General features: G+C 37.4%; 1 protein-coding gene and 1 long non-coding RNA gene across 3 annotated transcripts in view; both read left to right on the top strand.

The window, feature by feature from the left end:
* Positions 1-13,032, top strand: part of iqcg (IQ motif containing G) — a 53,137-nt gene extending 40,105 nt beyond the window's left edge. For both annotated transcript variants that reach the window (XM_059507112.1, XM_059507111.1), the window contains one exon: positions 12,746-13,032. In XM_059507112.1, coding sequence (XP_059363095.1) covers positions 12,746-12,853 — 108 coding nt within the window. In that variant the 3' untranslated portion in view covers positions 12,854-13,032. The remainder of the gene's footprint in view (positions 1-12,745) is intronic.
* LOC132101326 (uncharacterized) overlaps positions 1-24,731 on the top strand; it is a 963,607-nt gene that overhangs the window by 788,541 nt on the left and 150,335 nt on the right. The window lies entirely within an intron of this gene.

The following is a 24,731-nucleotide window of genomic DNA, read 5'->3' as shown; positions in this document are numbered from 1 at the left end:
GAGGAGGGAGAAACAACAGCTACTAACAAATATAACAGGATCATCTGATATAAATAGCATCAAAACTGTAACATTTTGACTGATGAAGAGGCAATAATAACAGTCAAGCTTTGGGGTGTTGATCGTTTTGATTATCATTCTGAATCCAATTCTTTTTTTTCAGTTTTTGTTCAAAATGTTATCTCTTTATTTTTTATGAAACTTACCCACATTTACCCACATTAATAAATATATATATATATATATATTAGCCTATTGTAATTAAATTCAGAAAACATAGATACCAATTTTGCCGTAGTCTGCCGAACTTCCTGTTTGCCATTTTGATTTATGCTAAAACATCTCCCATATTTTCACCAAATTTGATTCAGATCATCTTTAGACCATGTCGATATACAAAACGGTTATTGTTTAACGCATCCACAAATTTACTGGGATGATGCCAAAATGCATCTGTGGCTGTATTTCTGTACCTTTGACATATTGACTCCAAACATTGTATGTACCATTGCAAACCTACACTGACCACATCACATCAATTTGGTAACAGCACTACCTATTTGTCAAAAGTGATAAACCTTTCATATGAAGCCATAAACCATTAATAATGAAATTTCCAAAATGCTGATAACTTTTGATTATATTAGCCTATTGTAATGATATTCTTTGGGTAATCCTGAGAACATACATACAATTTTTGCCATAGTCTGCCGAACTTCCTGTCAACCATTTTTATTTGTTAAAAGACTACTTTTTGACCTCCTAGATCATTTGTCCAATTTTCACCAAGTCTGACTCAGATCATCTTCAGACTATGCCAACAAAAAGTTGGGGATTTTGTGTTGATATACAAAAGGGTTATCGTTTGACGCATCAATGAAATTGCTGTAATGATGCCAAACGTGTCACGATCCCCACACAAGAACAGAGGACAAGTAGATCCAATCGCAGTAAGTTTTAATAAGGGAAAACCGTACATCAATATCCAGTCCGGGCAGGGGTCAAAACCAAAGTATCCATCAAACATAAACAGGCAAGACAAACGGGCAAGAACAGACTCAGGAGTGGCATGATAAATACAAGGACTCCGTAACACATACTAAAACAGACAGGGTATATATACACAGGGAACTGACAATGCTAATGAGGAATTGACTGAGTGCAATGATTAGTGACCAGGGACAGCTGAGTGCAATGAAGAAACAAGGATCGTGGGGAAGGAGGACAGGGAAGTCGTGGCCTAATGGTTAGAAATCTCGGGCCAGCAGGAATTGTAGGTGGGGGGAGTGCATGTACAGTTCTATCTCCACCTTCAATACCACAGCCATCCACGGAATGGTGCGTTCATAGTATTATTATTCTTCTGTTTATTCTGCTTCTTTTTCTGCTCTTGAGTGTATGGCAGCCCATAGAACCGCTTGTGGAAAAGTTCTGAAACTCGTTCTATCCTTACGAAAAAGAAGTTTATACAAGTGCACTATTAGTATAAACTTCTTTTAAACTAAAATAGGAAAGTATGCTTTTAGTTTACTTTTTATGTACTTTTCAGAAATGGGCTTTATGTACTCCTCAAAATAACTCCTTAAAATTACATTAATGTATAGTTGTCTAATACTTACAAAAAGTCTAAATATATTTGAGCAATACTTGTGCACCTAGAATCTGTGTTTTCATTGCTATATGATAGAGGGCGCTAGTACACATCTTCTGTACAGAATTTCCACAAAAAAAAAAAAAACACCAGTGAGGAGGGAGAAACAACAGCTACTAACAAATATAACAGGATCATCTGATATAAATAGCATCAAAACTGTAACATTTTGACTGATGAAGAGGCAATAATAACAGTCAAGCTTTGGGGTGTTGATCGTTTTGATTATCATTCTGAATCCAATTCTTTTTTTTCAGCTTTTTGTTCAAAATGTTATCTCTTTATTTTTTATGAAACTTACCCACATTAATGTGTTGAAAAAAAAAAAAAAAGATTCCATGATGCTAGAATAAAATGTTTTTAATATATACAAAATATATACAAATAAAAAACCTAAATAGGGACATAATAGTATAATTAAAATATGATGTAAAGTTCACTTAAAGAAAACGTATGAGTATACTTGCAGTATAAAACTACCAAACTAGTAGTTTATTGAGACTATACTTCAAAGTGTACAAATTATTTAATTAGTAAACTATCAGTATACCTATAAATTCACTTTTAGTATAATTGCAGTACAAACTACAAACATAGAGGTAAACTAGTTGTGTACTCAAAGTTTGCTACTGTTATACTTAAAGTATACTTAGGTGGGCCAATTTTGTCCCAAGGAGTATTGAAACAATACACTTACAAGTATACTACTAGAATACTGATATTTGTATACTTGCTACATAAAGTATACTTAAAAATATACTTGAACTTTACTTAAGTATACTTTACTAAAAGTATACTTAAGTATACTACCTTTTGGTAAGGATAGACAAGGGGTCCCCCCCACCATCAGTCTAATTTCACACAGAATTCTGACAGTGTGAGTTGAGTTGAACAGTGTCTTCAAAGAACGGTCACTTGAAAGGTCCAAAAGGGCATCCTGCTGATTTGATGATAGACTCACTGTGCTTTCGATGAAGGGGTTACCAAGTCAAATGGAGGGTATAAAAGGAGTCATATCAAAAACCTTGTAAACAAATCCATAGTAAAATCTTAACAAAACTGTTCTTGACGTTGGTTGCCATTTCAGTGATACTCTTGATTGATTCAATGATTGTGGAATTTGTTCAGTGTCACTTATCTCCAAACATAGTTCTACAGATGGCCATTGCTGCTGGACGAAGGAGGTTCTTTGCAATTGTATTCATTTTTTTGGCCTTGGCAACTAAATGCAACACCTCATATGAAGCAGTAAGCGCTTTTACTGGCAGAGTGGTTTGGCTGGTCATATTTTGTTTTTGACTTGTTAATGCTGATTCTTTATGGCAAAAAAGTCAAACAGTTTATCTTTTAACATTGGATGTTTGGTTTGTAAGTGACTGTAAGGAATTAAACTTCGTATTCTTTGGATGAAGGAGGCGGGAACCGGCGGACAACCAAAATGAAACTTTAATTATTCAAAATAAAGACAAAACAGCGCACCAGCCCCTCACGGACGACTGGTGCACACAAAATAAAAACCAAAACACAACTAAAAGCCCAGGCCTGGTCCTCTCTCGTCCTTCACTGTCGTCGCTCCAGTTTTATATCCTTCCATCTCCTCCGTGGGCCTCGAGACCGGCGGGTCGAACAGGTGTAGTTCATCTCCAATCACTCCACCGGCCTCGCTCCCACGTCACTCGGCCCCGCCCCACTCGTCACAGTGACGTATCAGTCTCACAGGTGTCATTTGCAAGAACGGTTGCAAAGAGGTGAAAATTTTCAAACAATCCCTGGAATAAAAAAAAATATATATATATATTAGCCTATTGTAATTAAATTCAGAAAACATAGATACCAATTTTGCCGTAGTCTGCCGAACTTCCTGTTTGCCATTTTGATTTATGCTAAAACATCTCCCATATTTTCACCAAATTTGATTCAGATCATCTTTAGACCATGTCGATATACAAAACGGTTATTGTTTAACGCATCCACAAATTTACTGGGATGATGCCAAAATGCATCTGTGGCTGTATTTCTGTACCTTTGACATATTGACTCCAAACATTGTATGTACCATTGCAAACCTACACTGACCACATCACATCAATTTGGTAACAGCACTACCTATTTGTCAAAAGTGATAAACCTTTCATATGAAGCCATAAACCATTAATAATGAAATTTCCAAAATGCTGATAACTTTTGATTATATTAGCCTATTGTAATGATATTCTTTGGGTAATCCTGAGAACATACATACAATTTTTGCCATAGTCTGCCGAACTTCCTGTCAACCATTTTTATTTGTTAAAAGACTACTTTTTGACCTCCTAGATCATTTGTCCAATTTTCACCAAGTCTGACTCAGATCATCTTCAGACTATGCCAACAAAAAGTTGGGGATTTTGTGTTGATATACAAAAGGGTTATCGTTTGACGCATCAATGAAATTGCTGTAATGATGCCAAACGTGTCACGATCCCCACACAAGAACAGAGGACAAGTAGATCCAATCGCAGTAAGTTTTAATAAGGGAAAACCGTACATCAATATCCAGTCCGGGCAGGGGTCAAAACCAAAGTATCCATCAAACATAAACAGGCAAGACAAACGGGCAAGAACAGACTCAGGAGTGGCATGATAAATACAAGGACTCCGTAACACATACTAAAACAGACAGGGTATATATACACAGGGAACTGACAATGCTAATGAGGAATTGACTGAGTGCAATGATTAGTGACCAGGGACAGCTGAGTGCAATGAAGAAACAAGGATCGTGGGGAAGGAGGACAGGGAAGTCGTGGCCTAATGGTTAGAAATCTCGGGCCAGCAGGAATTGTAGGTGGGGGGAGTGCATGTACAGTTCTATCTCCACCTTCAATACCACGACTTAGGTGCCCTTGAGCAAGGCACTGAACCCCCAACTGCTCCCTGGGTGCCGCAGCATAAATGGCTGCCCACTGCTCCGGGTGTGTGTTCACAGTGTGTGTGTGTGTTCACTGCTCTGTGTGTGTGCACTTCGGATGGGTTAAACGCAGAGCACGAATTCTGAGTATGGGTCACGTCACTTTCACTTTTCACTTTCATCTAGTGGTTCTGGTTACCCAGGGAACACAAACCAGACACTGTGACAAAACTGCATCTGAGGATATATCTTTGACACCAAATGTTATGTGTGATTAGGTTTCCATCCACCTTTTTTAATGCACATTTATATTGCATCAAAAAAGTCATGTGACTTTGCGCTGTGAGTGGGATAACTTGACTAACTAGCAGACCAGTCTCGTTGTAAAAATTATTTATGTATAATTGTCTTACATGACTACATTCCTAAACGGCAGCATCCACCTCTGAAAACAATGACCACATTTATTGTGTTTTGTCATTTATCATATATGAAAATTGTTACATTCAGTGGCTTCTCCTAGTTTTCTTAGTGATATTTAGTGCCAGTTTACCAGGAAGTGATGATTTCGTTCTCTTTGACTCGTTGGATGGAAACTTTGTTTTATTTGCAAATGTTTTATGCAATATTGCAGTTTTACGCATGAGTTTAATTCAAATTTCTGCATGGAAACATAGTTATTGTCACCTCACACTGACTGCACCACATCATTTTGATCAGTGCCACATATTGATCAAAAGTGATAAACCATTAATATGAAGCCATTAACAAATGATAATGAAATCTTAAAAAAACACTTTTAGCTTATAAACAGTTTTGTCCTTGTCATGTGACTGGTCTTGTTAGATTGCTTGGATTATGCCGAGAACATTTATAGCAATTATTCCATAATCAGCTGGACTTCCTGTCACCATTTTAATTTATGTTAAAAACTTCCAAGACCATTGGTCCAATTTTTACCAAATTTGACTCAAATCATCTTCAGACCATGCTGGCAAGAAGTTATGTATTTTCTTTAGATATTTTCTTTAGATAGACAAAACTACACTATCCCTTATGGCCAAAGGCTTAGGCTACATACCCAAACTTACCTGTTAGGGCCAGACTCCTGGCCCGGGGTAGAGCTCAAGGCTTTGAATCAAGATAGATTCCTTTAAAAGGGATTCGACCAAGAGCCTAGCAATATACTGAGTCTTGGCCTGTTACACAGGGGCTACCGCTTGCTCTTGCATAAGCTTGCTGAAGGAACTGTCTCAACAGATCCCTAGTAGCAACACCCTGTTTAAATAGTTATCCTGAGGATACATAGGTGGAGTGGCACCCAGGATGAACAGGGCTTACCAGCTCAAGAAAGGTCATGAAGTAACCATGCAAAGCCCTCACCATATAGGATTTTAGAAAGAACACACAGAACTAGCGTGCAAGCTTACCACAGTAAGATTTTAGAAAGTGTGCAAAGACTTTTCTGTGCACACTTACCATAACATGGATTTTAAGATTCAGTTCTAAGGGGCTCTCATGGCACTCCATTAGATTGAAAGGTGCATCCCAAAAACAATAGGTTTGAGAGTCATCAACTCAATCTATGGTAATAATGCTGGAATGGCTAGCAGTAAATATCTAGCTGAGCAGAAGGGCAAACACCCAACTCTCAAATGAGAGGGAAGCTCAACCTACCGCATGTCTCAAGCTGGAACAGGTAGCAATAATTTACTTAACTGAGGAAGCAAAACCCAACTCCCACGAGAGAGGGGGCTCAGCCTGCAGTATGTTCCAATGCTGGAATGGCCAGAAGTAGGCTACCTAGCTGAGGGAGCACAAACCCAAATCTCAAAGAGAGAGATGGGGCCTGACCTACAGCCTGATCATGAGAATCAGAAGGGTGAACATACTGCAAGCTGGCCAAAGCTCAGTGCATCAGAGAGGCGAAGGAAGGGCCTAATTCACCTGATGTTGCTGGTTGCCAGGTGCTCTGGGGGGGAAAAACTACATTTTCACTTGAGAGGAGAACTCCGAATTCAGGAAGAGAGTAGTGCGCTCATAGGCAACCTGCTAAACTACCATGAGAACAGCCCACGGAGCAAGGAATTCAACTCCTCAGAAAGGGAGAGAACTCCAGTGCTTAAAGGGAAGGGCCATGCTCACAATAGCCCTGCATGTTGAGGGAAGCGATGCTTGAAGTGTATTAATAAAGACACACTGATTGAGGGGAGCCTAAGGAACCCAGGTCTAACCAACTTGTAGAAAGTGAATGAAGCTGAGCGTGTAACACTTACTGTACAGGATTTCAGAAAGTGTGCAGAGTCTTGCGTGCACACTCACCACGTGGATTTTAGAAAGTATACAGAGCTTAGTGTGGGTACTTAAAGCTTCCTAAGCATTGCAGAGGTGCCAAATCGAATGGAAGAGGCAAGCTCAAATACAGTCTTATGAGGCGAGGGGCGTACTGCCTGAGACAGTATTATACAAGAAGATTCTCTCAAATGTGACCTATACATCCTGCTTGATGCGTCAGCAAAAAGGGATATCCAGGTGACCAGGAAGCCCCTCAGGTTGACCCGGCCTGACATCCGGGAAATTCTTGCAGTGACGTGCCGAGGGCCTGTGCCCGGTTGCATGAAACTCCTTAAACTAAGAAATCTCTTAGATATAAGGTTAAGGGTACCCTTAGTGAAACTTAGGTTTGCAAGAAAAAACCCTAAGGGTTTCCTTAAGGAACTTAAGGCTGTTATTAAGTTTTTCCCCTTAATTATCTAAGTGTTCCCTTAAGCGTTGCTACAAAGTCCTAAGTGACCATTTCACCTTAATAAATTTAAGGGACCAAAACAGCTCCCTTAAGTCAACTTAAACTCAAAATACGATGGCTGATTTAGTGTTAATTGAAGAGGAGGAAATACCAAGGCGTGTCTTTAATGATCTTAATAATCCCTTGGAGAAGATGAATGGTTGATGAAAGGCTGAAAAGTATTATTATTATTATTATTATTATTATTATTATAACCACTTATGAAAACAAAAGAAGTTTTACAAACTGCACGCAAAAAATGCAGTTTATACATATGTATGTATATGTAATTTAGGTTGTAGTGCTCATTTGCATTATTTTACCTGCTTCCCGAACTGCTTTGAGGAACGCCTGGAATACCGACTAGAGTAGGAGAATCCTTCCCTAACATATCTTGTACCAATTTCGCTGTATCAAATAGGTCTTGTGGCGGTGGCCCTCCTCCTTTACACAACAAAACAATAACATTGTTCCATACCAAGCGCGATACCTTTTTGATACAATTTATCAGGCACTACTGTTCGCTTGACAGCAAGATTTCTTGAATTTATTTTTTCTGTTATCTCCTGCCAGGCTTTCGATTTGTGCGAACGAGTGACTGATGGGTTATAGCAGCTTTGGAGAATGTTTTTTTCTTTTTGTGAATTCTTCTAAAAGAATTGCCTTTTCGTCCTCTGTCCAGTTTGGTTTACATTTTTTTGTTTTCTGTTATGTTTGTACTCTCCGTAGCACTAATATATTAATACAAGTGTGATTTTAGCAAGGGTTTGGCTTTGTGGTTCGTTATGTTCTGTTTACTGTTAGAGGTAGTAACTATAGCAACCGCAGCTATCTTTGCCGTATGTTGTCAGAAACTACTGTGAAACGCTTAGTATAAACACTTAGGTAAGGGTGACAGTTAAGAGGTTTCTTCCTAATGAAATCCCTTACCTCAGGGATTTTTTCTCCCTCAGGGAAACCCTCACTTAAGGAGTTTCATGCAACCGGGCACTGATGATCAAGAAGGCTCCCACAGAAGTCTATGACCTGGCCGCATGATCCAGGGAGTATGAAGCCGGAACCAGGGCTATCATACCAGCTGGACATAATATCGGCTAGTATATATATATATACTAGCCGATATTATGTCCAGCTGGTATGATAGCCAAATATATATATATAAATATATAAATATATATATATATATAATATATATATTATATATATAATATATAAATTTATATATATATATATAAATATATATATTTATATATAAATATATATACAAATATATAAATATATATATTTGGCTATCATACCAGCTGGACATAATATCGGCTAGTATATATATATATATATATATATATATATATATATATATGTATATATATATGTATATATATATATTTATTTATATATATTTATTTATATATATTGGATCATACTCGCCTACCTAGTTCCTGCGCTGGAACCCTGCTTAAGGGGCGATTCCCTTTAGTCTGGACCATCAGTAAGGTGGTCACTATGAAACCATAAACATCATAGGTCCAGCACAGGAGACTGTCATGCAAGAAGTTCACACCTAACCGCGGTCAGGTGGAGAGATGGTGGTTATAGGGGAATTAGGAAGGTGAAGATAAGGGTAGATGTAAAACCGCCAAAGGGAACTACTCATGTCCCTTAGGTTTTACCTACCTTTCTTTGACACGCGATTCCTCCTACAACTACCTGCAGGTGGGGAAGGAGCACGAGCCACTAGCCTTCTGGTGGCACTAGACACTAGCCTTCTGTACGCGGCTCTGATCCTCAGACAGAGACGGAACATGACCCCTAAGTTGTTCAGGCTCAGACGTGGACCTTTGTGGAATGAAGTATTTGAAAGCAGCTGAGCGCACCTTCACCTCCCTGAACTTCTCGACTACTGTCTCAACAGAGGTACCGAAAAGTTTGTAAGGTGAAACCGGAGCATCGAGTAGAAAGTCTTTTTTTTCTTCCCGATATCTGCCAGGTTCACCCACAGATGTCTCTCCATTACCACCATGGCTGCCATAGACCTGCCCATGGCAGAGGTGGCCTGCTTGGTAGCACGGAGAGAGCGATCTGTGGTGCGTCTCTCAGGGGGCATTCTCTCATAGCCGTATCCTGAAACCGATGGATGCGAGAAGAAAACAGCCGTTTCCATTCCTTTTCAATCTCTTTATGGAGATCAGGCAGAAATGGAAGGCTCACATGAGCTGGTTGGAAGTGTATTAATAAAGACACACTGATTGAGTGGAGCCTAAGGACCAAGGTCTAACCAACTCGTAGAAAGGGAACAAAGCTTGTTTTTGTAAACCACATCAACAAATTTAATGGCATGATGCTACATTGTACATCTCCGCAATACAGTGCCATATTTACACCAAACTTTACTTTTGTCGTTGTCACCTTACTCTGACCACACCACATCCATTTGGTCACAGCAACACCTTTCAGTGAACAGTTATAAATATTTAAAATCACATTACTAGTGACTATATTAGATTTTTCAGCCATGTTGTCCTTAATTGCTCATTGAGGCAACGGGTCTAATGTTCCCAGCCATGCTGACATAACTTATATTGCCTTCTTTGTGCTTGGCCCCTTAATTACTGCTTGCAGCTATATCTTGAATTGATGTAGTAAAAAGGAATTATGGTTTCTGACATGTATGAAGAAACAACTGAATAAAATTCAAAGAATCTGTATGTTTATATTTGTGTGTATGTACAATTGTGTATTGCAAAAAAAAAAAAAAAAAAAAAAATAATTATTTTATATTATAACATATTTTTCTTTGAACAGCATTGAAAATTGTATTTCACACATCTGGAAATAAATAGGCATAATAAATGCTTTCAATTAGGCCTGTTTACATTAACAACAAAATATGATACCACTAACTATAATGATAATCATATTGGGATTCAACCCAACAGGCAATAACATGTTTATTGCCAATATACCCTTCAGTTATGTTCCATTTACGTGATTCCAGCAATTTTGTTTGGCTGTAATTGTTTTTATTGTTCATCAGCTGGAAAAAAAAGAAAAACGATTAAAGGGGTCATGAACTGCCTTTTATTGTATTATTTTATACTGTTCTCTGAGGTCCACTTATAATGTTACCAAGATTTTTACATTAAAAAAAAACTAAAAAAAAAAAATAATAATAATCATTTAGATGTAATGGGTTATTTTCTGTCCTGTTTTGACCCCTCTCATTGGAACACTCTGTTTGAACAGGCATGGTGGATTGTATATTCAGATGTAATCCCACTGCTATGATTGGCTAACAGTTGTGTATGTGTGACAGCCTACATCCTTCAGAGATGGGTCCTGCTGTGATTTATGTTAAAAACACATTTATACTCAGTCCACACAAAATGATCCGTAATAACAGACAAAACGATGATGACTTAATGAAAACAGTTACTTACACTCGTGTGTTGCGATCATTTTTTGTTTTGTTTTAATCTTTCTGAAAATCCTGCATCAAATTGGCCCTTGTCTGTAAACGAATTCACAGTAATATGAAGTAAACAAGGAAACAAAGTTCTGGAGTTAAAAAAAGTTTAAAGTTTAAAGTTAATTGTTTGGTTCCTGCATACACCTGTGTTTGCTGCTCTTGTCATTTACCTACTATGTGTGCAAATTAGTGGGCGGGGCTTAACAGGCAGCAATGTAGTGCCAGGCATTGATCTTCTGTGTTTAGCCACACAATTGACCTATCGGTAAGCCCCGCCCCTGTGTTATCCTTAGTTACTAAGGCTAACACAGCTGTCAGTGAAACCTTCTTCCGAGGTGTTTTTGATACAGATGGACACAGATGGACCTTCAAGTGGGACTTAAATATGCCATGGAGGGATATATAAAAGGCATTAAAAGAAATATGTAAAAATTGAGATCACAATGCAAACAGGAAGATTAATATTAAGGTCGTCATTATCACAATGACAACATCCCGGATCAACACCGTTCATATACTGCAGTGTAAAATTTAATTAATTTACATTTAACCAGATTAATATGGAGAGGCACTCTCATATGGACCTTCGTTTATGTGTTTTTGACTTTCACTGCACGGTACACGATGTGAGAACTGTTCGCTATTTAGGTTTGTATGTTAGCATGGACTCAGTAACCAGCCAGAGATACTTTGCTGAAGCACAAGATGACATTAACGTTCTGCTTGAGCAGATGAAAAGTGTAACTTAAAGGGAATATGACAACCATTGTGATTAGGGTTGAATGCTTAGAGACATTTTGCTCTGTTTTGGTTGGATTTAGGAAATGGAATAAAATAAATTGCCCATACTCTTACGATACCAGGAATTACCCTAGGCACATCGTTTTTCCATTTTCCTAGCATAAACACCATTAAACTGATGCAAGCTTTGGATCTTCCAGTGTTTCTCTATGGCACTGAAACCTAAGGATGTCAGAGTTCTGCTACTCGTGCAACTGATACTCGACTGCTATTGGCTTATCTGTATTCGAGGGGAGGGCCTTACCAATAGGTCAATTACGTCATAAAGTGTCACATTTCACAACCTGTCATTTTGAGTTTTGAGTTCTGAAACTTACAGTATGATTATATTGCACAATGACCTCTTATATATAAAAATATTAAGGGAATTTTGATTCTCATTTCATGACCCCTTTAAAGGTGGATGACACAGACATAACGTTAGCAGGGGTCACTCATTCTTCATTAAATAATTAATAAACCGTTTTAATAAAACTTTTTTGCTGAAATACATAATACGTGGTCACGGTATGTATATTTGACAGTATATAGATTGTTTATGTTGCTAAGCCTGGTTGTTAAGAATGATGTACAGTAATACAAAAAAAGGGAAAATGGTTATATACGTGCTTTATAAAAAACAATTCACAGACCAACAGGTTTAATGGACCAGAACTAACTATTTTATAATTATAATCATTACTGTTATGTTTCTTGGTGTGAGCAGGCTTTTAGAACGCAATTCAATGCAATTCTTTCTGTAATCCTGCTGAATTTCTTTACTTAATAAATTAATTTTATTGTCATTACAATTAAAATTCTTCATGCTGTTTGTTGTGCCATTTTTTTTTATTGTAACATTTAATCCAATCCTGTTGACACATAATAAATTTCATGTCAACATGTTAAATTGTTGAAACCAACAATATATACACATTTAATAATAATAATAAAAAAAAAAATAATAATAAAACTTTTGTACCTAAATCAGAAAAATAAAAGGTATAAAGTATTTCAAAATATATATATATTGTTGCCTATACACAATTTTGGTGCTTGGCCCCTATAAATAAACAGAACAATCAATACATTTGTAAAATGAGGGAGAACAAAAATAACTATAACTAATCCTTGATGTACTTGTTTCTCTTTTATTTTGCGATCTCTTTTCAGATCCAGGCCTGGTGGCGAGGGACTCTTGTACGTAAAGGACTAGGTTCTCCTAAGAAAGATAAATCCAAGTCTAAAGGTGGCAAAAAGGGCAAAAAGAAGAAGAAATAATTACTGCAACAATTTTTTGTCAGATTTTGGTGCCTGCAATATATAAAATAATTACAATAGCCAAGTAAATCTTTGCAAGAGCAGCAAAAGAGTGAGAGTTTCTAAATCAAAAGTGTGTTATAAATCACAGAGATGTGGGTTTATATACAAACAATGGAAATAAAAATTAACTAGAACAAGTTAAATTGTGTGAGGTTGTCTTCTTTCTTCTTCAAAAAAAAAAAATAATAAATTTTGGAGAAATTCTAATTATCACATATAATCACTCTCTGCAGTGATTAGATGACGTCAGAATAAAAATTCAAACCATTTAAATAAACATCACAGTAGTTCAAGTACAAGTAATCCTCATGACTCCAGTCTATCAGTTAACATTCTGGAAAAAGCTAATTGTAGTCAACAAATCTATCGAGATATTTTTAACTTTAAATCATTGCTTTTAGCCAAAATAGGAGTCCTATATCAATAACATTGCTATCTTCATGTGAATGAAATAAACCTTTTTATACAAAAATAAATATATATATATATATAGAGAGAGAGAGAGAGAGAGAGAGAGAGAGAGATAATGAAAATGTGAATTAAATATATAATATTATATAATTTAACATTCCTTGCTGACATCTGAAGATAATGCCTGCTTATGGGGTAACCTACTGTAAATTACTGTGAGATCATCTGAAATATTCGAATTTTATTTAGTGCTTTTAGTACAAGGCATCTGAAATGCAACATCTTGTGGTCAGAATATGTCACGTTTCAACGGCATTATTTTGGATGTGATGCTTTTTAGACAACTACCACAAAGCTCCACACAAACACACACACACACACACACACACACAGCCGTTAAAAAAATTGGGAACAGAACGATTTTTTATGTTTTTTAAAGATGTCTCATGTTCATCAATGCTGCATTTATTTAATCATAAATACATAAATAAGTAATATTGTGAAATATTAATACAATATAAATAATAGTTTTGTATTTTAATATACTTAGAATCAAATATAATTTATTTAGCCAAGCTGAATTTTCACCAGCCATTATGTCAGTCTTCGGTGTAACATGATCCTTCAGAAATCATTCTAACATGCTGATTTATCAATGTTGAAAACTATTGTGTTGATTAATATTTTATTATATACTGAAACAAAAGATGCATGAAAAACAAGTATGACAGCTTATTTGAGGCAACCAAAGATTATGAAACTCTCCTGAAGAGGATCAACACAGTTCTGCATCATAGAGGGAGAATGGAGGAAATAGCTGAAACACAACACTCCATGCTGCTGTCTACTGCAATGGCATCTTTAAAGCTTCACCTGAACAAGGATGTGAAAGGAAAGACCAAATCAAATGTCTGTGCTTCCAAGAAATTAATTTGAGATAATCAGTACAGTCTTTGACTTCTGCTGGACCTTCATCCTGAACTTCAAGATCTGGACTCATTATTTATCTTTGATGGTCTGGATGAAAGCAGAATGACACTGATGATTTCAGATGCTCAAGAAAGTGTCTGATGGGGCATAGACTTCTTCATTTGATGTGTTGATATCAAACCTCATGAAACAGAAGTTGCTTCTGACATGCTCTCTTAAAGATCACCTCCAGACCCAGAAGCAAATCAGATCCCTTCAAAATACATCAATTGTTTGAAAGAAATTAAGGGATTTAGTAAGACTCAGAAGGACGAATATTCCAGGAACAGAATCAGTGACTGCGTCAACCCAGCAGAATCATCTAATGCATCAAAAGAGCAACAATCATCCACATCATATGCCAAATCCCACTCTTCTGATGTGCTTCAAAAGCTCCTGAAAGAAGACATCAGTTCAGAAATCATTTACATTTCTGACTTATGTAGATCAATTTCCACCTGATATAAATCAACATGAAGGAAGAATCAAATGCTTGAAAAGAGAGATATCTACAGAAACTTCTGCAGTCCAACAGGCAGTGTTGGGAATGTTACTTTGGAAATGTAAAAGGTTACAGATTACAAGTTACCCTGTTTAAAATGTAATAGTAGTGTAACTTTTTCAATTACTTTATTAAAGTAATGTAACTAATTACTTTTGAGTACTTTTTGATTACTTTTCTAAATTTGTGAAAATTAAAGAATAATAAATAAAAGCATATACATAAACTTAAATACAGTTATCTAATAAGCATGTGACGTATTCTGTGTACTAAACTCCTGAAACATTGGTGTTTTTTTGAAACTGCTGTCTCTTTGTATATGATGATAGTTTTCTCAAAATAAGTAAAATGCACATGAAGTGACACAGAGCAGTTCTAGAAATTATGTTTATGTGCTCGTGTACTCCTATATTGAGATGGCAGAGGTTGAAAACTCTGAGCTTCAGTAGGCCTATGTGTAGTAAATGAAACCATGTATTTGCCATTAATTTACAGGAGGGGCGGACTGGGAAAAAAAATCAGACTGGAAATTTCAAACTCTTACAAACAAATTCATGGACAAAACTATTTTTTTGTATGGACCTGAGATAAAAAAAAAAGGTTTAAATCTTTAATTTGGGGACATGCAAAATAATTAAAAGTTCTCTCATGAACTGCACTTCCATTTTTCTCTTCAGTCTCTTTATTTTGCCCTGTTATCCATCTCTCTCATGACTTTAATACTCAAGATTGAACAAAACTATACTTTACAATACAATACTTTACAATACTACAATATCTTTATAGAAAAACTTAATACTGTACACGAGTCATGTTTTTCCCTTACAAAAATAACCATGCTTTTATTGGCCTATATAAAAGTAAAATAACCTTGTTTTGTTTTTTTTTGTTTTTTTGCAAATGGATTTGTATTTATTTTTAAATAAATACATTTGTAAAATAATTTTAATTTTTTGGTTACCACATTTAAACAATAGTAACCATTTTCTCTCACAATAATGATATTAAATAGTGGGGCAAAATCGGCTGCCAGGCCACCGGGAATTGTCCCGGTTCTCCCGGTGTCCAGTCCGCACCTGATTTCCACAGACAGGCAGAATGTGCAAGTCATATATTGCATTTTTGGGGCTTAATATTCACAGACACTAGTCCATGTCATGTTTTGATTCAAGTGTACTGACCTACTTTTGATTTAGTCATCCAAAATGTGGCATATTCTGTCCGCGTTAGGCATTCCGTTTTTATGACTGGATTCTAAGAACCAGACTGTATTTCCGCATCCTGGAAATTATCAGGGTGGTATGTCTCAGAATAGTCAGTGCAATTTGGGAAAGAAATCAGTTAAATCTGTATTTGGATGTGTGTAAATATTCAAATGTAATCCCCTTTGTAATCGTTAAAAATTTCATAAGTAACTGTAATTTAATTACTAATTTTTTCGTAGTAACTGTAACTAACTACAGTTACAATAATTTTGTAATTAAATTACGTAACGCCGTTACATGTAACTAGTTACTCCCCAACACTGCCAACAGGTGATTGTGAAACTTACTGAATGGACTTTTTAAACAGCTCATGAGGGTCAGTATGAGGAGGACTTGGCAGAGAGAGGCACTGAAGTGAATTCTGGCATTTGCATTGACATTTTTAAGGAGGAATCTGTTATTCAACAGAGGAAAGCCTATACTGTAGCTTCATCTAAGTTTCTTGATGCCTTTTTACCATGCTGGCACATTGAACTTATATACCCAATAGATGTAGTGCATATAATATGCATAAAGGTGCAGTAGATAAAGGCAATGAGAGTGAAAACAAACACCTGGATCCGCTCATGCAGTTCTTGCTGGACATCTCACTGGAGACCAGTAGAGATCATTTACTCCCGCTGACACACAATAGCCTGAGCACCAGGACCACACACTACATTAAAGAGAAGGTAGAAAATAAAAATACTATTAATACTAAAGATGCTTCACGATGCCATAGAAGAACGTTTAACGGGTTAGTTCACCCAATAATCAAAATTATGTAATTAATAACTCACCCTCATGTCGTTCCCAACCCGTAAGAACCCGTTTATCTTTGGAACACAGTTTAAGATATTTTAGATTTAGTCCAAGAGCTCTCAGTCCCTCCATTGAAACTGTGTGCATGGTATACTGTTCATGTCCAGAAAGGTAAGAGAAACATCATCAAAGTAATCCATGTGACATCAGAGGGTCAGTTAGAATTTTTTGAAGCATCGAAAATACATTTTGGTCCAAAAATAGCAAAAACTATGACTTTATTCATCATTGTCTTCTCGTCCGTGTCTGTTGTGAGAGTTCAAAACTCTGCAGTGTAGTGATATCCGGTTTGCGAACGAACAATTCGATGTAACCGGATCTTCTTGAACCAGTTCACCAAATCGAACTGAATCGTTTGAAACGGTTCACGTCTCCAAGCATTAATACACAAATAACTTAAGCTGTTTACTTTTTTAATGTGGCTCAAACTCCCTCTGAGTTCAAACAAACCAATATCCCGGAGTAATTTGTGTACTCAAACAGTACACTGACTGAACTGCTGTCAAGAGAGAACTGAAGATGAACACCGAGCCGAGCCAGATAACGAAAAAAAGATTGACTCGTTCTCTATTTGAAACACGTATTTGGTACTTTGTACCTCATAGGGCCTTTCGCACCACAGGAACCTTTTCATAGTGCCAGAACTAATTGTAGAATTACCCACTTTTAGGTGTTTTTGCACCGCAGGAACTAGGTGCAGTTTTAGTACTGGACATCCTTTTTCGAGAACCAAATTAGCTACTTCTATTGAGCAGGGTCTTACCAGCACAACTGGTACTAACCCTGACGTAAGTAGACATTGATTGGCCAGACGCGTTCGAAAACACCCTCACCTGCCATGATTTAAAGTAAGATGACCATCGATAAATATATTGACTCTGAAGTGCAAAAGAAGGTTCTTATAAAGAGGTAAGAAAGAGATGGAAGAACATTTTAAGCACCTTTTTTTAAAGAGTGTACTGAAAGAGCCATCAGTCTGTCCCTTTGTCTGCTAGAAATGAAAGATCTGTCCAGAAAGATTCAGGAATTTGTAAAATCAGGCAAACACTCAAGAGATGAATCTCCTGCTCACTGCTCAACGATCCCCTACTACATAGATCAGATGTCTGGGTGAGCAGGAGCTCAAATAATACACTGCATCAGATGAGGGTAAAAGATAACTTATATCAGTTGTGCACAAAACAAAAGTTCTGTGAATGTGTATGTTCCTGTGGCTCAATGGTAGAGTATTGTGTTAGCAGTAGAAAAGGTCATAGGTTCAATTCCCAGAGAACACATGTACTGGTCAAAAAAGAAAACAAAAAAAGTATAGCCTGAATGCACTGTAAGTTGCTTTGGATGAAAGCGTCTGATAAATGTATAAAATCAAGTTTATATATATATATATATATATATATATATATATATATATATATGAAATATGTTATATATAGTAGTTATATATCTACAAACCCAATTCCAAAAAAGTTGGGACACTGTACAAATTTTAAATAAAAACAGAATGCAATGATGTGGAAGTTTCAAATTTCAATATTTTATTCAGAATACAACATAGATGACATATCAAATGTTTAGAGAAGGGAAAACTAAGTTGATTTTAAATTTCATGGCATCAACACATCTAAAAAAAGTTGGGACAAGGCCATATTTACCACTGTGTGGCATCCCCTCTTCTTTTTTATAACAGTCTGCAAACGTCTGGGGACTGAGGAGACAAGTTGCTCAAGTTTAAGAATAGGAATGTTGTCCCATTCTTGTCTAGTACAGGGGTAGGGTAGGTCTTTGTCGCTTCTTCCTCTTTATGATGTGCCAAATGTTTTCTATGGGTGAAAGATCTGGACTGCAGGCTGGCAATTTCAGTACCCGGATCCTTCTTCTACGCAGCCATGATGTTGTAATTAATGCAGTATGAGGTCTGGCATTGTCATGTTGGAAAATGCAAGGTCTTCCCTGAAAGAGACGACGTCTGGATGGGAGCATATGTTGTTCTAGAACTTGGATATACCTTTCAGCATTGATGGTGCCTTTCCAAATGTGTAAGCTACATGACATCATTAGGATCTGTCATTCAGAAGCATGGCTTTTCTTATCACTGCTACGCTGATGACACCCAACTCTACTTCTCATTCCAGCCAGATGACCCGACGGTAGCTGCTCGCATTTCAGCCTGTCTGAGTGACATTTCTAGCTGGATGAATGACCATCACCTTCAGCTTAACCTTACGAAGACAGAACTCCTGGTGATTCCAGCTAACCCATTGCTTCATCACAACTTCTCTATACAGCTGGGCTCATCAACCATTACTCCTTCGAGGACAGCCAGAAACCTAGGAGTTGTGATGGATCATCAGTTAAGCTTCACAGACCACATTGCTACAACGACCCGGTCCTGCAGGTTTGCCTTATACAACATTAGGAAGATTAGACCCTTCCTGTCAGAGCAAGCAACCCAACTTCTTGTCCAAGCTCTTGTTCTCTCCAGACTGGATTATTGTAATGCTCTCCTGGCGGGCCTTCCTGCATGTACTGTCAAGCCTCTGCAGTTGATCCAGAATGCAGCAACGAGGGTTGTCTTCAATGAGCCAAAAAAAGCTCACGTTACTCCTCTCCTCATCAGGTTACACTGGCTACCAGTAGCCGCTCACATCAAATTCAAGGTACTGATGCTTGCCTACAGGATGACCACTGGCACGGCACCAACTTACCTAAACTCACTGGTTAAATCTTATGCCCTCCAGAAGTTTGCGCTCTGCAAGTGAACGACGCCTTGTGGTGCCATCCCAAAGAAGTTCAAAATCACTCTCAAGGACCTTTTCCTGGACTGTGCACAGCTGGTGGAATGATCTCCCAATCTCAATTCGTATAGCTGAGTCTTTACTCATTTTCAAGAAACATCTAAAGACTCATCTTTTTCGCCTGCACTTAACCAGCTAACACTAGCACTTTTCCTTTTCTTATCTTTTCATTTATATATAAAAAAAATAATAATAAAAAAAACACCTGGCTATGCGTTCTATACTAGACTAATTTAAACTTGTCATGGCACTTGTATACTGTAGTTGTTCTCTTGTTGACCTGACTGCTTCTATTGTTCTCATTTGTAAGTTGCTTTGGATAAAAGTGTCTGCTAAATGATTAAATGTAAGCTGCCCATGCCACACGCACTCATGAAACCACATACCATCAAAGATGCAGGCTTCTGAACTGAGCAATGATAACAACTTGGGTTGTCCTTGTCCTCTTTAGTCCGGATGACATGGTGTCCCAGTTTTCCAAAAAGAACTTCAATTTTTGATTTGTCTGTCCACAGAACAGTTTTCCACGTTGCCACAGTCCATTTTAAATGATCCTTGGCCCAGAGAAAATGCCTGAACTTCTGGATCATGTTTAGATATGGCTTCTTTTTTGACCTATAGAGTTTTAGCCGGCAACGGCGAATGGCACGGTGGATTGTGTTCACCGACAATGTTTTCTGGAAGTATTCATGAGCCCATGTTGTGATTTCCATTACAGTAGCATTCCTGTATGTAATGCAGTGCCGTCTAAGAGCCCGAAGATCATGGGCAACATGGGCATTGTTTTCTTGGCCTTGACCCTTACGTACAGAGATTGTTCCAGATTCTCTGAATCTTTGGATGATATTATGCACTGTAGATGAAGATAACTTCAAACTCTTTGCAATTTTTCTCTGAGAAACTCCTTTCTGATATTGCTCCACTATTTTTCGCCGCAGCATTGGGGGAAATTAGTGACACTGCCACTCTGAGAGGCTCTTTTTATACCCAATCATGTTGCCAATTGACCTAATAAGTTGCATATTGATCCTCCAGCTGTTCCTTATAAGTACATTTAACTTTTCCGGCTTCTTGTTTCTACCTGTCCCTACTTTTTTGGAATGTGTAGTTCTCATGAAATCAAAAATGAGCAAATATTTGGCATGATATTTCAAAATGTCTCACTTTCAACATTTTATATGTTATCTAAATTCTATTGTGAATAAAATATAAGTTTATGAGATTTGTAAATTATTCCATTCCTTTTTTAATCACAATCTGTACAGTGTTCCAACTTTTTTGGAATCGGATTTGTATTTTCTATTGCCTTACACCTAAACCTGCACCTTACAGAAAACTACTGGCAATTGTTTTTTGTTTAACGTTTTTTCTGTTTTACAGGGACACAGGAAGTGTCCTCATAAACAATGTTTAGGTTGTAGTACCCATGTCATTATACACATTTGTGTCCTCATAAACCATATATACCAGTACTCTCTCTCTTTTTCTCTCTCTCTCACACACACACACATTTACAGTATAGCTGTAGAACGTTCCTTCTTGTATTCTGCTATCTTCTCGACTTCAGATACCTGTGATCTTACACTAATTACAAACACAACAAATGCTCATGTCATCCTGTCTGAAGGGAACAGAAAGATTACATATGTGGAAATACAGCAGCTGTATTTTGATCATTCTGAGAAATTTTATACATGTCCTCAGGTTCTGTGTCAAGAGAGTCAATGAAGGTTGTAGGAAGGAAATGAAGGAAAGTAAGGAGTGACTGTTGGTATGGATACTGTACAATGAAAAGCCCTGGAGCCTGTTCTGCTCTGCTAATGGATTCACTGTCTGGCACAATGATGTGAGCAATAACATACCTGCCCATTTACCACAATCTAATAGAGAAGGAGTCTATCTGGCCAGCCAGTCCTTTTACAGTTCTTACATAAAACTTGTATTTTGGTTTCATGGGGTCCAGTGTGTTTGTGCATAAGTTGTTTCAGGTTATGCTTATATATATACTGTATATATGTCGATCAAACCTGTTTTCAGAAGGTATATGCATTTAATTTGGCCTTTAAAATACCCCACTGCAAATCAAAATATAAGGGAACATCCAAATCCAAGGTGTATGGCAATACACATTACCATATTTCTATATTTTAATGGAGATTTTTACAAATTGCTTATAACTGGGATATTGTAATTAAATATGAGTGTAAATCCCAAGTGAGATTAAAGCTTGAAAAATAATTATTAAGACTGAGGAATGCTGACATGAGGAATGGAGGAACCTGAGCTTTTCTGATTCCAGGAGTGATTTTCTTTTGCAGGATTTATAGAGCGCCATTGGAGAGAGGAGAGAGATCTCCTTTCCCTTTGTGATTCCAGAAGATCTGTGTCATCCCAGCTGACATTATTCTAACTGTTCTATCTGTGCTCCTGGTTCTAAATTGACAAGCACAGCAGTTGAATATCTGTGGAAGATCACATCACTTGATGGCATGTATACATTATCATCTGTTATTGTTCGTGAGTGTTATGGATAGTCTGTGTTTGTTTCTGTTTCTCTGTGGGTTTTGTTTCTATGGAGGTTCATTGTTTTATTTATTTGCACACCTGTGGCCTGTAGCACAAAACCGGTTTCAGTTTTTACCCAGGTAAGTTCACGTTTAGTTTGAGCAAACTCTGAGTTTTCGGGCTCAAGAAGGTGGGTTGGTTTTTAGCGGGTTTCGTCACCATGGTAACTTACGCTACATGGCCACCCTGCTCCGGATCGGTTTTATTCTGGGTTAGAGATCATAAACCCAAACTGGACCAATCAGCTGTGAGCAAAGTGACACATATCTGATGCATATATACATATATCCCCCTTATCTCTCACTCCAAATTAAAGCAGTTTACAGTCAAAGGAATAAAATATAGCTGCAAGCAGCAATTATGGGGCCAAGCACTACAGAAGCAAGCCTCAGACCAATTGCAGGAATGAGTAATTAAAACCATTTTAAGATTATTTTAGTCGAAATGGCTGAAAAATTTGCAACTTTGCCATCAGCAATATGATTTCTTGGCTTATCACTTTTATCGCTGTTAACAAATTAATGTGGCATGGACAGTGTGAGGTGATAATGGCACATACAAAATTGGTGTCAATATGTCAAATATTTGCATAGATACAGCATCAGATGCAGTTTGGCACTGTGTCTAAAATTTGTAGCAGTGCTGTATGAAAGTGGTTTCGCTCATCGACATGAAATTTTGTCGTTTTGTCACCAGTCGGAAAATCATCGATTTTGGTTTTTGACATACATCAAAATGTCGGAAAGGAAGTTCGGAATGTCTAGGGGAAAACTGGTATCTAAGTTGTCCGCATGACCCAATAAATATTTTGAAACCAGTTTCATTATGATAGGCTAAGGCAATTAACGTTATTAGTATTTTTGGAAATGTAATAATTAAAAGTTAATGAATGGTTTATTAACTCTTGACCACTGTTACCAAATTGATGTGAGATGATCAGTTTGTGGTGACAAAGGCACATATATAGTTTAATGTAAATAATTCAAAGGGTTTCAGTGATACAGCCTTCTGATGTAGCTTGGCATCTTTCCAGCAAATTCCTTGACATGCTAATTGAGAACTGCACCTGTTTTAGACTCTACCAGCCCAAGGTACTACTTTTGATGAACCAATGACTGCACTTCAGAAACCTAAAGTTGTACCTAAAGTTCACGTAGTAGCATGCGACACACATTCAGGCAACATTGTGCAAATAGCAGACAAGACTATTATGCAATACATTGCTGCTTTAAGAGCGTTAGCAGCCTTATGTGCTTTTGGGCAAATGGAGAGTGAAATTATTCATAATCAGTTGATCGGAAATGCATCATTGACTGCAGTGAGGGACACATTACTTTTAGAGGAGGACCTCACTCTAGAGAAAGCAATTACAATCACACTCTGTCATTCCATGCTACTGCCATAAGTCTGTACAAGTCATTAGTATGGATACTAAGTATGGCAGACAGGGAAAGGGTGTATGCTCAACTAAGCAGTCACAGGCTGCTCAGAATGAATGGAAGATTGGCAATAAACAGCAACTGGCCAGCAACATCGGCAATGCTTTAGATGTGGTTCAGCAAACATCTGGCAAATTATAAAATCTGTCTTTCTGCTAAATTGACTTGCAGACTCTGTGGGGAAAAAAGGGTCACTTCGCAGAGAGTGTAAAGCTGCAGCGAGTGAAGTAAGAGAGGTGGTTATTTCAGTTGGGCAGTCTGCTGCAGCCAATGATAAGATTACCTGTGAAGTGAATACTGAAGCACCAGGAGGTAATAAACATACCAGTGGTTGTGGATATGGGCACATCAGTTTCTATACTTCCAGAAGCTGTATATAAGAAACGCTTGTCACAATGCATGTTGACTAAGGCCAAAATCAAACTTGTCACTAATGCAAAAGAGGACCTACTGTAGCAGTTATTGAGTGCTTATCAGCATTACCAGATGTAACAGCAAATTACAATGCAGCTCCTGCTACTTTTTATGTAGTGACTGCGGGATCTCCCTTGCTAGGGTGAGATTTAAAGGGGTCATATGATGTGATTAAAAATTGCCCTACCTCTTTTGAGTGTTACAAGCTCTTGGAGCATAAAGAAGATCTGTAGAGTTTCCAAAGACTAAAATCTCAAATCCAAAGAGATATTCTTTATAAAAAAAAATATTTATTACGCTACATGGCCACCCTGCTCCAGATCGGGTTAGAGATCATAAACCCAAACTGGACCAATCAGCTGTGAGCAAAGTGACATATATCTGATGCAATGAAGCCACTCCCCCATATCTCTCACTCCAAATTAAAGCAGGTTACAGTCAAAGAATATAAATAGACTATATAAATGTATTACATTTTTAATAACTTAGATTAGAATCGTCCACACCCATACTCATTATGTGGGAAGATTTGCATAATGCCGCCCAAATGTTCATGCAAAGAAAGAAGCCATAACTTTTATTCTCTCTGTTGCCGCCGCTGCCATGTTGTGGAGTCGCTGTGTGTATCGTTGTTAAAGCGAAACTACTTGTTTGTCCTTCCAAAAGAGGACATGA

Source organism: Carassius carassius, chromosome 23, assembly GCF_963082965.1.
Source record: "Carassius carassius chromosome 23, fCarCar2.1, whole genome shotgun sequence".
Classification (NCBI taxonomy): domain Eukaryota; kingdom Metazoa; phylum Chordata; class Actinopteri; order Cypriniformes; family Cyprinidae; genus Carassius; species Carassius carassius.
The sequence above is the reverse complement of the archived record's forward strand: the minus strand, read 5'-3'. Positions and strand labels throughout refer to the sequence as shown.